The sequence below is a fragment of the Coregonus clupeaformis genome, chromosome 19 (assembly GCF_020615455.1).
Source record: "Coregonus clupeaformis isolate EN_2021a chromosome 19, ASM2061545v1, whole genome shotgun sequence".
In the NCBI taxonomy this organism is placed as follows: Eukaryota; Metazoa; Chordata; class Actinopteri; order Salmoniformes; family Salmonidae; genus Coregonus; species Coregonus clupeaformis.
Window position 1 is genome coordinate 50,337,925 of NC_059210.1, and position 11,811 is coordinate 50,349,735.

At 48.0% G+C, this 11,811-nt stretch overlaps 2 protein-coding genes across 3 annotated transcripts; one reads left to right on the top strand and one right to left on the bottom strand.

Annotated features, from left to right (window-relative positions):
* The first annotated feature begins 17 nt into the window (after positions 1 to 17).
* On the top strand, positions 18 to 3,566 carry rag2 (recombination activating gene 2). Of its 2 annotated transcripts, none has more exons than XM_041838000.2 (2): positions 18 to 148; positions 1,607 to 3,566. In XM_041838000.2, the coding sequence occupies exon 2, from the start codon at positions 1,621 to 1,623 to the stop codon at positions 3,214 to 3,216; it is 1,596 nt and encodes a 531-aa protein (XP_041693934.1). In that variant the 5' UTR covers positions 18 to 148; positions 1,607 to 1,620; the 3' UTR covers positions 3,217 to 3,566. The 2 variants fall into 2 exon arrangements, with proteins under 2 accessions (XP_041693934.1, XP_041693933.1); XM_041837999.2 differs by lacking the exon at positions 18 to 148 and adding an exon at positions 162 to 566.
* Positions 3,567 to 4,067: 501 nt separating this feature from the next.
* rag1 (recombination activating 1) lies at positions 4,068 to 11,211 on the bottom strand. Its single transcript, XM_041838002.2, has 4 exons — positions 11,048 to 11,211; positions 9,527 to 9,880; positions 8,247 to 9,388; positions 4,068 to 7,501 (listed from the first exon to the last, which is right to left on the bottom strand). The coding sequence occupies exons 2-4, from the start codon at positions 9,862 to 9,864 to the stop codon at positions 5,745 to 5,747; spliced, it is 3,237 nt and encodes a 1,078-aa protein (XP_041693936.1). The 5' UTR covers positions 9,865 to 9,880; positions 11,048 to 11,211; the 3' UTR covers positions 4,068 to 5,744.
* Positions 11,212 to 11,811: the final 600 nt, after the last annotated feature.

Genomic DNA, 11,811 nt, shown 5'->3' on the forward strand with positions numbered 1-11,811 from the left:
CGCTCACTGTGAGGAGTCCACAGTAGAAGAATGTGATGGAACAGAGAGGATGAGTTGAAGAGAGTGGCTGGAAGGATTGGTGCACTACATTTGCAACAGTATAAAGGGCTGGCATTTCCATTAATTCCAAACAGATTGCCTTCAAACTGTAAGCTACCTTTGCTTCTTCAAGGTTCAATCACAAGAGCAATGACAACACTAAAGCACAAAAACATTATTCTTTGCAGAGAAACAAACTCTACTGTACACAACCTATGATTCAAATTAACGTTCTGAAATAATTTAACAAGATCATTGTTTAAATGTTATTACATGAACTGTGATTGTACTACCAGCTCAGTGTTATTGCAGTGTAGAGGGAGCACACCTGCCTGTCAAAAGCGGTCACAGACAGTTAACCTCAAGATCTGAAACTCATCTGAGTCAATCGAGCTTCACAAACTCTGTCAACCACTGTCTGTCTACACAGCTTAGTACTAAAGCTACACAAAGACTAGCCTAACTTATTACAACATTCCACAACATTGTTCTTCGAGACGTTCAGACAGTAGCTACCTGAGCAGGAGGTAAGCAATGCTGAAATGCTGCTTTCAATGGGAGATTTGACACTGATATTAGCTATGATTATAACTCCAATGTGACAAGAATGTCTAGACATGGTCTATAGCTAGCTAGCTACATTTCTTAGACATTCATTGTCACATTGGAGTTTTAATCATATAGCTAGCTAGCTATATATTATATATAGCAAGGATTGTAGTAAAGTTAGCTAGCTAGTTTGTCCTAAATTATCTTTGGCATAAAGACAGAAAACGTTAGCTAAGTAGCATAGCCGTTATTACTGTCTAATTGAGCAGGACATCGCAATGGGACCTCACGTGATTAAATGTAGCAGAACGCTAGCTAGATGGTTTGCGGTGTTTATCGTACTGTTAATCAAAAATCACAGTTTCTAATCTAAACCATCTTTGGCTATATCTCTGCACATCACATCAGAGAATATTGCAGAGGCTAGCTAGCTAACGTTAGTTGGCTAGCTTCCTTCCAACTAAGCTTAGCCAGCCAAACATGACCACAGCAGGCTACCACATATACTAATACAATCGAAGCTAACACTTGTATCATAGTATTGTGTTTATTGTTTACCAAAATGGCTAGCTAACTCGTGTTAAGGAAAATTTGCTAGCTATAATACGAGTAAAAGGTTGATAACAGAGCGTTGGTTTACGTTACCTTCGCTCGGATCCGCTTTGAGCAATGAATGTTGGGAAATGAGTCTTTTGGCTATTTAATGACATGAAAAGAAATCGATTAAAAACTACACATGGGTAAATTTGTCTGACAGTATTTTCTGCAGGTCATAAACGAATTTGGAATAAATAGTTCCTAAATAAACAATAATTAATACATTGGACTGAAAATAAAACATTTGAATCCTACTTGTTCAAACATTGTAAAATGGCCTTGTCCTTTTAAGACTCACGGTTCTGTCATTGATAATCAGACCATAGAATTAGAATGAGTCAGACAACCCAGGTTTAAAAGCCTTCAGTTCAAAACAAGCAGCAGCTGACTGAGACACATTTTTGTTGTTGTTTTTCCACAGCCACCTGCAGTAGCATGTCCCTGCAACCACTGACTGCAGTGAACTGTGGCAGCCTCCTGCAGCCTGGCTGCTCCCTGCTACAGCTGGACGGTGACATATTTCTGTTCGGCCAGAAAGGCTGGCCCAAGCGCTCCTGTCCGACAGGGGTCTTCGGGGTACGCCTAAAGCGTGGGGAGCTCAAACTGCGACCCATCTCCTTCTCCAATGATTCCTGCTACCTTCCCCCTCTGCGTTGTCCCGCCGTGACCCGCCTTGAGCCCCATGATGGACACCCAGAGGGCTACCTCATCCATGGAGGCCGTACCCCAAACAATGAGATCTCCTCCAGCCTCTACCTGCTGACCCTGGACAGCCGTGGCTGCAACCGCAAAGTGACGCTGCGCTGTCAGGAGAGAGAGTTGGTGGGAGAGCAGCCAGGGCCCCGATACGGCCACACCCTCAGCATGGTGCACAATCTGGGGAAGAGGGCCTGCGTTGTGTTTGGGGGCAGATCCTACATGCCGGCCGGGGAGCGGAGCACAGAGAACTGGAACAGTGTTGTGGACTGCCCTCCTCAGGTGTTCATCATCGACCTGGAGTTTGGCTGCTGCTCCGCCCACACCTTACCTGAGCTCACTGACGGCCAGTCCTTCCACCTGGCTTTGGCCAGAGACGACTGTGTCTACTTCCTTGGTGGCCACACTCTGCCGTCTGACTCCCGTCCTCCTCGTGTGTTCCGCCTGCGTGTGGAGCTCCTGCAGGGCAGCCCTCTGCTCTCCTGTGAGCACCTGGACATTGGCCTGTCCATCACCAGTGCTATTGCCACTCGTGTGGGGCCCTCCCATGAGTACATTGTCCTGGGTGGGTATCAGTCAGAGACCCAAAAGAGGATGGAGTGCAGCAGTGTGGTGCTGGATGACTCTGGGATCCGCATCGAGCCCAGAGAGGCCCCTCAGTGGACCGTGGAAATCAGCCACAGCCACACCTGGTTCGGAGGCAGCTTGGGTGGAGGGAGCGCTCTGATCGGGGTCCCCTCTGAGGGCAGGCCAGCCCCGCCCGATGCACATTACTTCTACCAGGTGTGCTTCCAAAAGGAGGGGGAGGGAGAGGGTGAAGACGGGAACCAGGGCTGCAGCCAGGAGTCCACAGACTTCGAGGACTCCGCCCCTCTGGAGGACTCTGAGGAGCTGTACTTCGGCCGCGAGCCCCACGAGCTGGAGGACAGCAGTGAGGGAGAGGGGGATACGTACAATGAAGAGGATGAGGAGGACGAGTCCCAGACAGGCTATTGGGTCAAATGTTGCCTGGGCTGCCAGGTGGACCCCAACACCTGGGAGCCCTACTACTCCACAGAGCTGCTGCGGCCAGCCATGATCTACTGCTCCAAAGGGGAGGGAGGCCACTGGGTCCATGCCCAGTGTATGGAGCTGACTGAGAGCCTGCTGGTGAGGCTCTCGCAGGGAAACGGCAAGTACTTCTGCCTGGACCACGGGGGCCTGCCCCGCCAGGAGATGACCCCACCACGCCAGGTGCTGCCCCTGAAGAGGAGCCCCATGAAGCTCCAGCACAGGAAGGGCCCAATGAAGATTACCCCTGCCAAGAAGCGCTTCTTCAGGAGGCTGTTTGAGTGATGTCTGACCATGTAGTTGAATTACACTTACTCATTGATCAACTGATTCATAATATGTCATTCTAATTATGTGGTCCACATGCCATATCATTGTTTAATGTGCCATTGCAGCAATTTACTGTTTGAGGTTATGTTTGTCAATAATAAAATGCTCTAAAAAGAGTAATACTGTGCTCAAACTTTTGAATATGTAAACTCAGATTGAACTTGTTTTTTTGTAGTTGTGCTACATTTCCAGCGCTTGTTTTTCGATTCCTTACAGTGCTCAATATTGTATGTAATAAACTAAACTAAAGTTTCGCAAAAAAAAATGTATGAAACTCAATTGAATAAAAATTGAAATTAAAGCCAGAGTCTATTTGCGCAATTTTTTACCCTACATATTACACATAGTGGCTTTGAAGCTTGTTGTGTTCACCCTTGTTTTTGGCAGTCGTTATTAGAGGATGCTTTTAGAACATTAAATGAATAAGTCAAATTAGAGTTTTGTCAAACCGAATTGACTTTGGAAGGTAGGCTAATACTGTCTGGACTGGCACAATTGTATGTAAACCTATAGAATATAATGTATTTTCTGTGGTTGAATGTTTCTGTGGCCATTCACAAAATCTGTTATGATAAAAATAAAAAAATAAACATTGACCAGTTCACACAGGTGTAATAACATAAACCAACATATAAGCTCCATTATCAATGGCAGAATCGAAAAATATTTGGAATACAGGAAAGTTTAATAGTGTGATAAATTCTTTGCTACATTTTCAGTACATTAACAGTATTGTAGAGAGGTATGAACAATTCATTCAGTAATCATCAAACTATAAAAAAGGCAAATAAAACCACCAAATCAAATGAACAAACACAAACACATTAAACAAATGAACAGTGAACAAATGTGCAACAGGCATACAAAAAAATGAGTGAGTGTTTTTGGCAACAGTTGTTATTTTCCTGAGTTTAAATGTACGCTTGAAACATGACAAACCAGCAGATTGAATACACTGCTGATATGAGATTCACACAAACCATATCCATCATCCTTCATGTAGCAAATGCAATTTAATAATAATATTTAACATACCGTCATGTAAAACGTGATGTTATTCTGTGACTGTAACTGCTGTTTAAACAAAATATTAGACATTATGAAAATATGTACATCATCAGGTTAAAGTCATGACAGTAAAATAGAACAAGAACATGTAATGTGTCAAATATAAAAAATTGCCTGTCACAACGGTGACGGCAGAGATAAACAATAACACCAATCAATCAAACAAATAAACGATCAAATCAATTCAGTTCCCCTCAAGGCTCACTTGCTTCCCTTAGTTTCCTCTTAAAGCAGATGGCTGTTCTGCGCCCCAGAAGAGACATAGAGCCAGGGCGTGTGAGGATTCAATAAAGAGAATCTAAATACTTCTTGAGGCAAGCATAAAGGTGTTAGGCCTAGTAATGGACCCTACTGCATTTTCATGCGATCAACAAAAAGGTCAGTTTATATTTTATTTTATGAGAAGAGGTAGAATGGTATTATTTCTCCTTCACTGTGCAAACGCTAAAACAGATAAAGATGGTTTCAAAGTCACCCAGGCCCCCATTTTGGACTTCGGGGACCCGAATATAATGCTCTAAAGCAATATTTTTTAGAAGGCAGCCCTGAAACAAGGACAATTTGAGTCTCTATGATTCCATTTTGTTCCAGCACTGGAGATAAACTAATACACTGATCATAAATGTGAGCTCCTTTAACACAATTTCCCCTCCATGACTTACAGTGCTTTCATTTTCTCCCATAAATAACATCACTGGATAAATTCATGGATGTGTCATAACCCATGCAATACAATAAACTGTCCCATATTTCACAGGCACCCAGAGATAAAACACCAACTATCAAATCATCAAATCATTATGAACTAATGAACTAATATAAAATATCAATATAAAATTAAAGGGATTTTGGGAATTATGTACGGAAATTAAATTTAAGGTAGAAAGCATTTTCAAATGTCCTCAAAGTAAATAATGAATTAAAGAAATAAGTGCCACCTTTTTTGGATTATAACAAATAATAATAATGTCTTTACAGAATAAGGTATCTTACTCTTACATCACTACTAATACATAGTTCATATTGTAGAGTAAATATTACGTTTGAAACAGAACAGCAGGGTCACACTGGCCATCTGGCTTTTCGGGCAAATGCTACATGAGCTGGTCCATTTTTAGCCTAGTGGGCATGTCTAACTTGATTTTTTTGCACAACATGATAATTATCTGGCTAATAATGGGGGCCTCAAGGGAAAAAAAATGTCAGTGTGGGGGACTAGAGGAAAAAAATGTGCCGGTGTGGGGGCCTCAAGGACAAAACTGCGCCAATATGTTAGAAATGCCAGGACCGATTTTTGGTCCGCCCCTGCAGAACAGTACAGTACAGACAGATTATAATTAGACATGCTCCAGCTAAAACATATCCTTCCTGTAATCCATAAAGTTCCAAAGAAATGTCAAATTAAAACAATATTTTCAAAAGTCTGGGACATCCAGTGACATGTCAGCATCCTCCTGTGTCTCCTGACTCTCCATAGTGTCAATGGTGGCCTGCAGGGCTTTGGCAGAGTTCTTGTGAGCTTCCATGAACTTCTGCAGGTACTTGGATGTGTAGAGCCAGTGGTGCTTCAGCACATCCTCCAGCTCAAAGGTCTTGGACTGGCGGGCATTCATCTTCCTGAACCGTCTGAACAGCTTGTTCCCAGACTCATTCCCCTCGCTGGCCCAGGCCCCGATGGAGCCATCCCTCTCCACGATCTCTGGCACGTGGGCCAAGGTCTTGTGCAGGTAGTTGGTGATCTTGCCGTCATACCTGTACTTGAAGACGGTGGAGAGCAGCTCTGCGAAGCGCTGGGAGTTGTAGCTATACCGGCAGAGCTGGTCTGGGCACTCCTTGGCCGGGCAGGTGGAGCGCCACACAGGCTTCATCTGGAGGTAGAGCCCCATCAGCTCCCTCAGGGCTTCCTGACGCTCCTCTGAGTGCACCAGCTCACACACTGCCTCCACTGCCTCCCGGGTCATCAGCTTCCGTGCATAGTTCCCATTCATTCTCATCACAGGCTTCAGCTTCATCTTCTTCCTCAGCTGTTTGTCCAGGGCTGCTCGCCAGCTCCGACGCTGCTCCCGGCTGGGGTTGGCCTTGTGATAGACCTCCCCTATCTCATCCTGGAAAATCTTGTAGAACTCGGTGGCGTTGCCGATATCACAGTGCAGGGCGTCCAGTGTGGGCTGGGTCTCCATGAAGGGCTTGGCAGAGACGCCTTTGACTCGGTCTCGCAGCTCCTCAGCTGATTCAGAATAAGGGTTGGTCCTCCAAAGTTCGTAACGCTCCAGGTTCTCATCGTGGCTGCGGGTGACAGAGTGGAGAGTCATGTTGTGGGAGGCCTCTGCCCGAGTAGAGTCGCACAGCGTGCAGATGTAAGTGGAGCCAGAGGCCTCCAAACCCTCCATCTCTCGCACCATCTTCTCGTCGTAGCCCGTGCCCCGGAAGTGGAAGCGGAAGGAGCGAGAAAGGCCGCCCACAAACAGGATGAGACGGCTGTGCTTCATAGCGTTCCTTTCGGCCACCACAGGCCCCAGGACGCCTGTGAGCGTCTCGTGGTCCGACTCATCCACAAACATCAGGCAGAGCGGCTTGCAGGACATCTCTGAGTTGGGCTTGGGCTCCCGGAAAATGGTGATCGCCTCATCTTCTCCCTCAGCTTGAATAGAGATGGACATGATGGTGAAGGAGAAACGCACAGCCTTTTCCGGGATGGCCGGCCCTCCACCATGCTTCTCACTGACGTCCCCCATGCCATCGCAGGACTCCTTGATCATGACGCTGAAGCCCGAGGTGCAAGCGCTGTCCTCCAGGCCTCGCTCTCTCAGCCCCTCCATGATGTCTTCCTCCAGGTCCTTCAAGGCCGACACCAGGGCTACGTCGTAGCGGAACCGACGCGTGACTGTGTCTGCTGGGGAGTCATCCACCGAAGCGACCCACCCTGATAGCCCGTCAATGATCCCCACATGGCAGGATGTGGACACACTCTTGAGGGCCGGCTGCCACTCGAAGGGGTGGTAGCCTGGGAGGAGCTCCTTCTCTGCAGCACGTAAGGTGTGCAAGGGCTGGAAGATCTGGCGCCCACTGGTGGCTTTGACGGTGCGGTACATCTTGTGGTACTGGCTGCAGCTCAGGAACGTGTTGACCCGGATGGCCAGACACACAGCAGGATGCAGGCCAAAGCCCCTGCCTGGAGCCAGAGAGAGAGATGGAGAGAAATAAAGGCAGATATTATGTATTATGAGTACCAAGACTTGTTTATGAATGAGAGAGGTGTCATCGACCTCAGTCACTAGTTAATTCTAGCACTCTGATGATAATTTCAGTATGGAATATCTCTTAATTGCACCCCTGCATTTGCTGTCATTATGAATGTTATGCAGAGGACAGCAGGGTGAATCAGTGAAGCTGCCATAAACTGATGTATTGGCTGCAGATGAAAACAGACACCAGCTGGCCGCTATTCCCCAGAGTGGAGTACGGTGCTGCCTGTATAATTTGCAGATACAAGTGGTGCTGATGTTGTTGACAAGAGTTGTTATTGTGCATTAGAGAGAGTGTGAAAAGGGGAGAGAAAGAGAGAAGGGGGGAGAGAAAGAGAGAGGGGGTGAGAGGGGGTGAGAGGGGGTGGGGGTTGAGACAGAGAGGAGGGGTGAGAGAAAGAGAGAGACCGACAGAGAGAGAGAGAGAGAGAGAGAAAAGGGGTGTGAGAGGGAGAGCGAGGGAGAGCGAGGGAGAGGAACGAGAGGACAGAGTGTGTAACAAGATTTCCCATTTACAAATATCCCACACAGTGGGTAGTTGTCAATGTTTATGTGAACTGCATCTTTGAACATATACAATACTTGAATCTCAACAATAAGTGGCTCAAGGCCTGTGATTACGTTAGATCATGTTTGTTCTATGTGTGAGCTCCTGAATGTCCAGACTCCTACCTTGCATCATGGCCTCCAGTTCGTCTGCCTGCCGATGTTCGTTTCCTGCCCTCAGAGCTAGCAGGAACAGGGTCAGGCACACCGACTTGGTGTCTCCACCTTCTTCCTTCTCTGCAAACACCTTCACCTGGGTCTTCAGGTCCCTCAGCCGGTGCTTCTGGGCACGCCTCGTCAGTGACAAGAGATGCTGTCGGGGCCTCCCCCCTTTGTTGACAGGCAGGAAGTTGTCCAGGCTCTTCTCTGGTGACCTCTGTTCCCCATTATCTTCCTCTAGCTGGTGTCCCAAGCAGTGGGCTCTGAAGGAGTCCAGCCGTACCCGCTCCCCACAACTCTCTCTGGGGCAGAGCAGCGGCAGGGAGTGCAGGACCCCCAGGAAGCCCTTAGCTGGGGCAGTAAGGTCGGCAGGGCGGCAGGGCAGGGTGCAAGCCGGGCAGTGGGGACCCAGAGAGCAGATGTATTTAGCGATGCAGCTGCGGCAGAAGAGGTGTCTGCAGGGGGACTGGACGGGCTCAGACAGCAGGTGGTCACACACCTGACAAGTGACTGAGCTCAGGAAGTCCACAGGGAGGTCCTCGGACAGCAGTCTGACACTAAGGTGCTCTTTCTGGCAGAGGGTGATGCTCTTCACCCACTGAGCTCTCTGGACGCTGGATCTCACCCAGGGTCTAAGTCCAGGTCCCTGGTGAGGATCTGTCACTGTTCTCCAGGCTCTCTTCTCACCAATAGTAGCAGCGTTATCCTGGAGGTCCCACTTGGTCCTCTTGGCCATGCGTTGGGCTCCACGAGTGGGCTTCCTCCTCTTCCTCCCTCTCCTCTGTAGTGAGGGTTTCTTGGGGTGGCAGAGGAGGCAGAGGGTGGTGTGGGGTCTCCACTCAGGGACATGGGTCCTGGAGAAGCTGCAGAAGCCCCCTCCTCGCATGGCCAATGTCCAGCAGCGCTGGCAGAAGAACGACGGGTGGACGACCTCCATGTCCCCCGTCACGTCCACTTTGAAGACCTTGAGGATGACCTCTGGCCAGCTGGTGGCCTTGCAGCCCATCCTGCGCAGGGCACTCCTGCTTGCCTCGTCCAGAAGCCCTTGGACCTCATGCTCTGGACCTTTGGCTTTCCTCAGGGCCCCGCCACAGAGACGACACAGACACCTGCACACACACAGGAACGTTAGGATATTACATAGACCAAAAGTTTGTCTCTCTGATCTTCCAGTATGTTTTAAACAGAGTGAAAGTACATTTCAGAGCTTGTTACTGATTAAAAACCACTCCACTTCCTCGACTGACCTGAGGTGGTTCATGTGTGTGTCCATCTCCTGGAGTTTCAGGTCCACTCTCTTTCCCGGCCCCTCCACGTTCTCCTTGCTCTTACCCCCCAGGCACAGTTTCATCACACTCCCTGGGAGACCCACCACATCCCCCACCGTCTCCCCCAGGGGTGCAGAGGCCACAACCCCAGACAAGGCCCCTCTCTCGGGCTGCGTCTCCCCGGGCAGCGGGGCCCTCTCCATGGACCTGACCCGGAACAGCTTGAACTTCCAGTCTGAGAACTTGGAGTAGGGGTGATGGAGCTCGGCCGGCATGGAGCACCGGGGAGCATTTTTCTCCAGGGTCCCCTCCTCCATAGTGTCAGCAAGGGCTCTGGAGGAGGAGAGGAGAGGAGAGGAGAGGAGAGGAGAGGAGAGGAGAGGAGAGGAGAGGAGAGGAGAGGAGAGGAGAGGAGAGGAGAGGAGAGGAGAGGAGAGGAGAGGAGAGGAGAGGAGAGGAGAGGAGAGGAGAGGAGAGGAGAGATGGGAGAAGAAGCGATAGGGGAGAAGTTAGATGAACAGTCCTAGTCCTACCAGTTTAATTTAAATCTGGTGGAATCTTTGTACAAGGTCCTCTGGAATCCCGTGAACAGGGTGGACATCTGAGATCTGACCCAGTTCTGTATTATACCATAAGTGGCATTTAGATCTTCTGTAAAATGCATGAGACATTCAGGGATCGATCCACTACCAAACAAACTTTATTTCTATCTTCCCGCAATCCTGGTGCTCAGGGAACTGCTGTGGCAATTCTTGCCTTGGACACAGTAAAATTGCTAAATGGACACACCTATCCCTGGAGGGCTGTCAATCACTTCTATTCGTCATTTTCTAGGCTGGAGACAGAATTGGAGCCCCAGGAGGCTCTGACTGGCATTTGGAGCACCCAGGAAAATAAATAATTTTTCATTTCAGAAAAATAATTATACAGGGATAGGCCTATATTCTTTATATGCCACTCGAATTGAGAGGAAACTGCTCCAAGTGGACCCTGAAGTAGTTATTTTGAAGGGCTAAGACTTCAACAACGTCCACATTCTCATAGTCAACTACTTTGTAGCTCCCTTATACAATAATACAATGTGACTATCAATGTACATTTGCAATGGTATTTCAACCCATGTCCATTCATATACATTCAAGTAGCTCCACTATCAATACATCAATTAAACCAAAAAATAAACAACTATCCGATTCTTACCATGTCACACCATTGGCGTGCCCATAGTGGCATTTTCTTTCTCTCCATCAATGTGTGTGTATATACCCAGTGTGTGTGTTCCCTGGGTAGTTTGGAGGTCTGCTTTACTCTCAGCTCTCTCTGTATCGCTCAGACTGAACTTTCCTCAGAGTCTAACAGCTGAGTCACCCAGTGTGTGTGTTTGTGTGTGAGTGTGTGTGTGTGTGTGTGTGTGTGTGTGTGTGTGTGTGTGTGTGTGTGTGTGTGTGTGTGTGTGTGTGTGTGTGTGTGTGTGAGAGAGAGAGAGAGCTGGGCTCTTACCTTGTTTTTCAGTCTCAGCTGGCGTCGGTTCCCTTGGGGCTCCTCTCCGCATGGGGGCACAGGGGGGAATTGGAGTCACTGCCTGCACAGTGTGTGTGTATGTTTATGTCTATCTCTGGGCCTTGGGCTGATTCTTGGCTTGGTGTGTCTCCAACTATGGATTGTTACTCCATGGGAAGGATCTCTTTCTGTCTGTCCCTCTCTTCCTCCCTCTGGTATTTATACCCTGTTAGGAGACCCCAACACTGCCACCTGAGACACTGGCAGCTGATCAGAAAACAATATGAGGTTAACCCCAAACACACACACACACACGCACTACCAGTAGATTAACACCTCACACTCCTCACCAGGTGGGGACTCCTCTGTGTCACCCCTCCCCCTTTACCACCCTCCATCTGTGGATTCACCTCAACCAGGTGGTCCAAACTGTGAAAGGGAGAGCGGTGAAAGGTTACCAGTGCAGGGTTTTTATGGAGAACACAGTATATAGCCAGTAGAGCCCTACTTTCACACAGAGGAGCAGTTACATTGTTGTACAGTCTTGTATAGTCTAAGAATAATGGATGCTTCCTCAAGTCAGTGATACAGTCCAACTGTATCAGTAATTCAATTAAATAAGATCAGAGGGAAGAATGCAAACATAATATTGAGTGTGCCGTTGGACAGTGAACCTTTGTTAATTCATCAGATTAATGCTGGCTCCAGTCTTACCAAGAAGACAGACTGTTTTACTGTAAATGACACAATCACTGGAGTGTGAA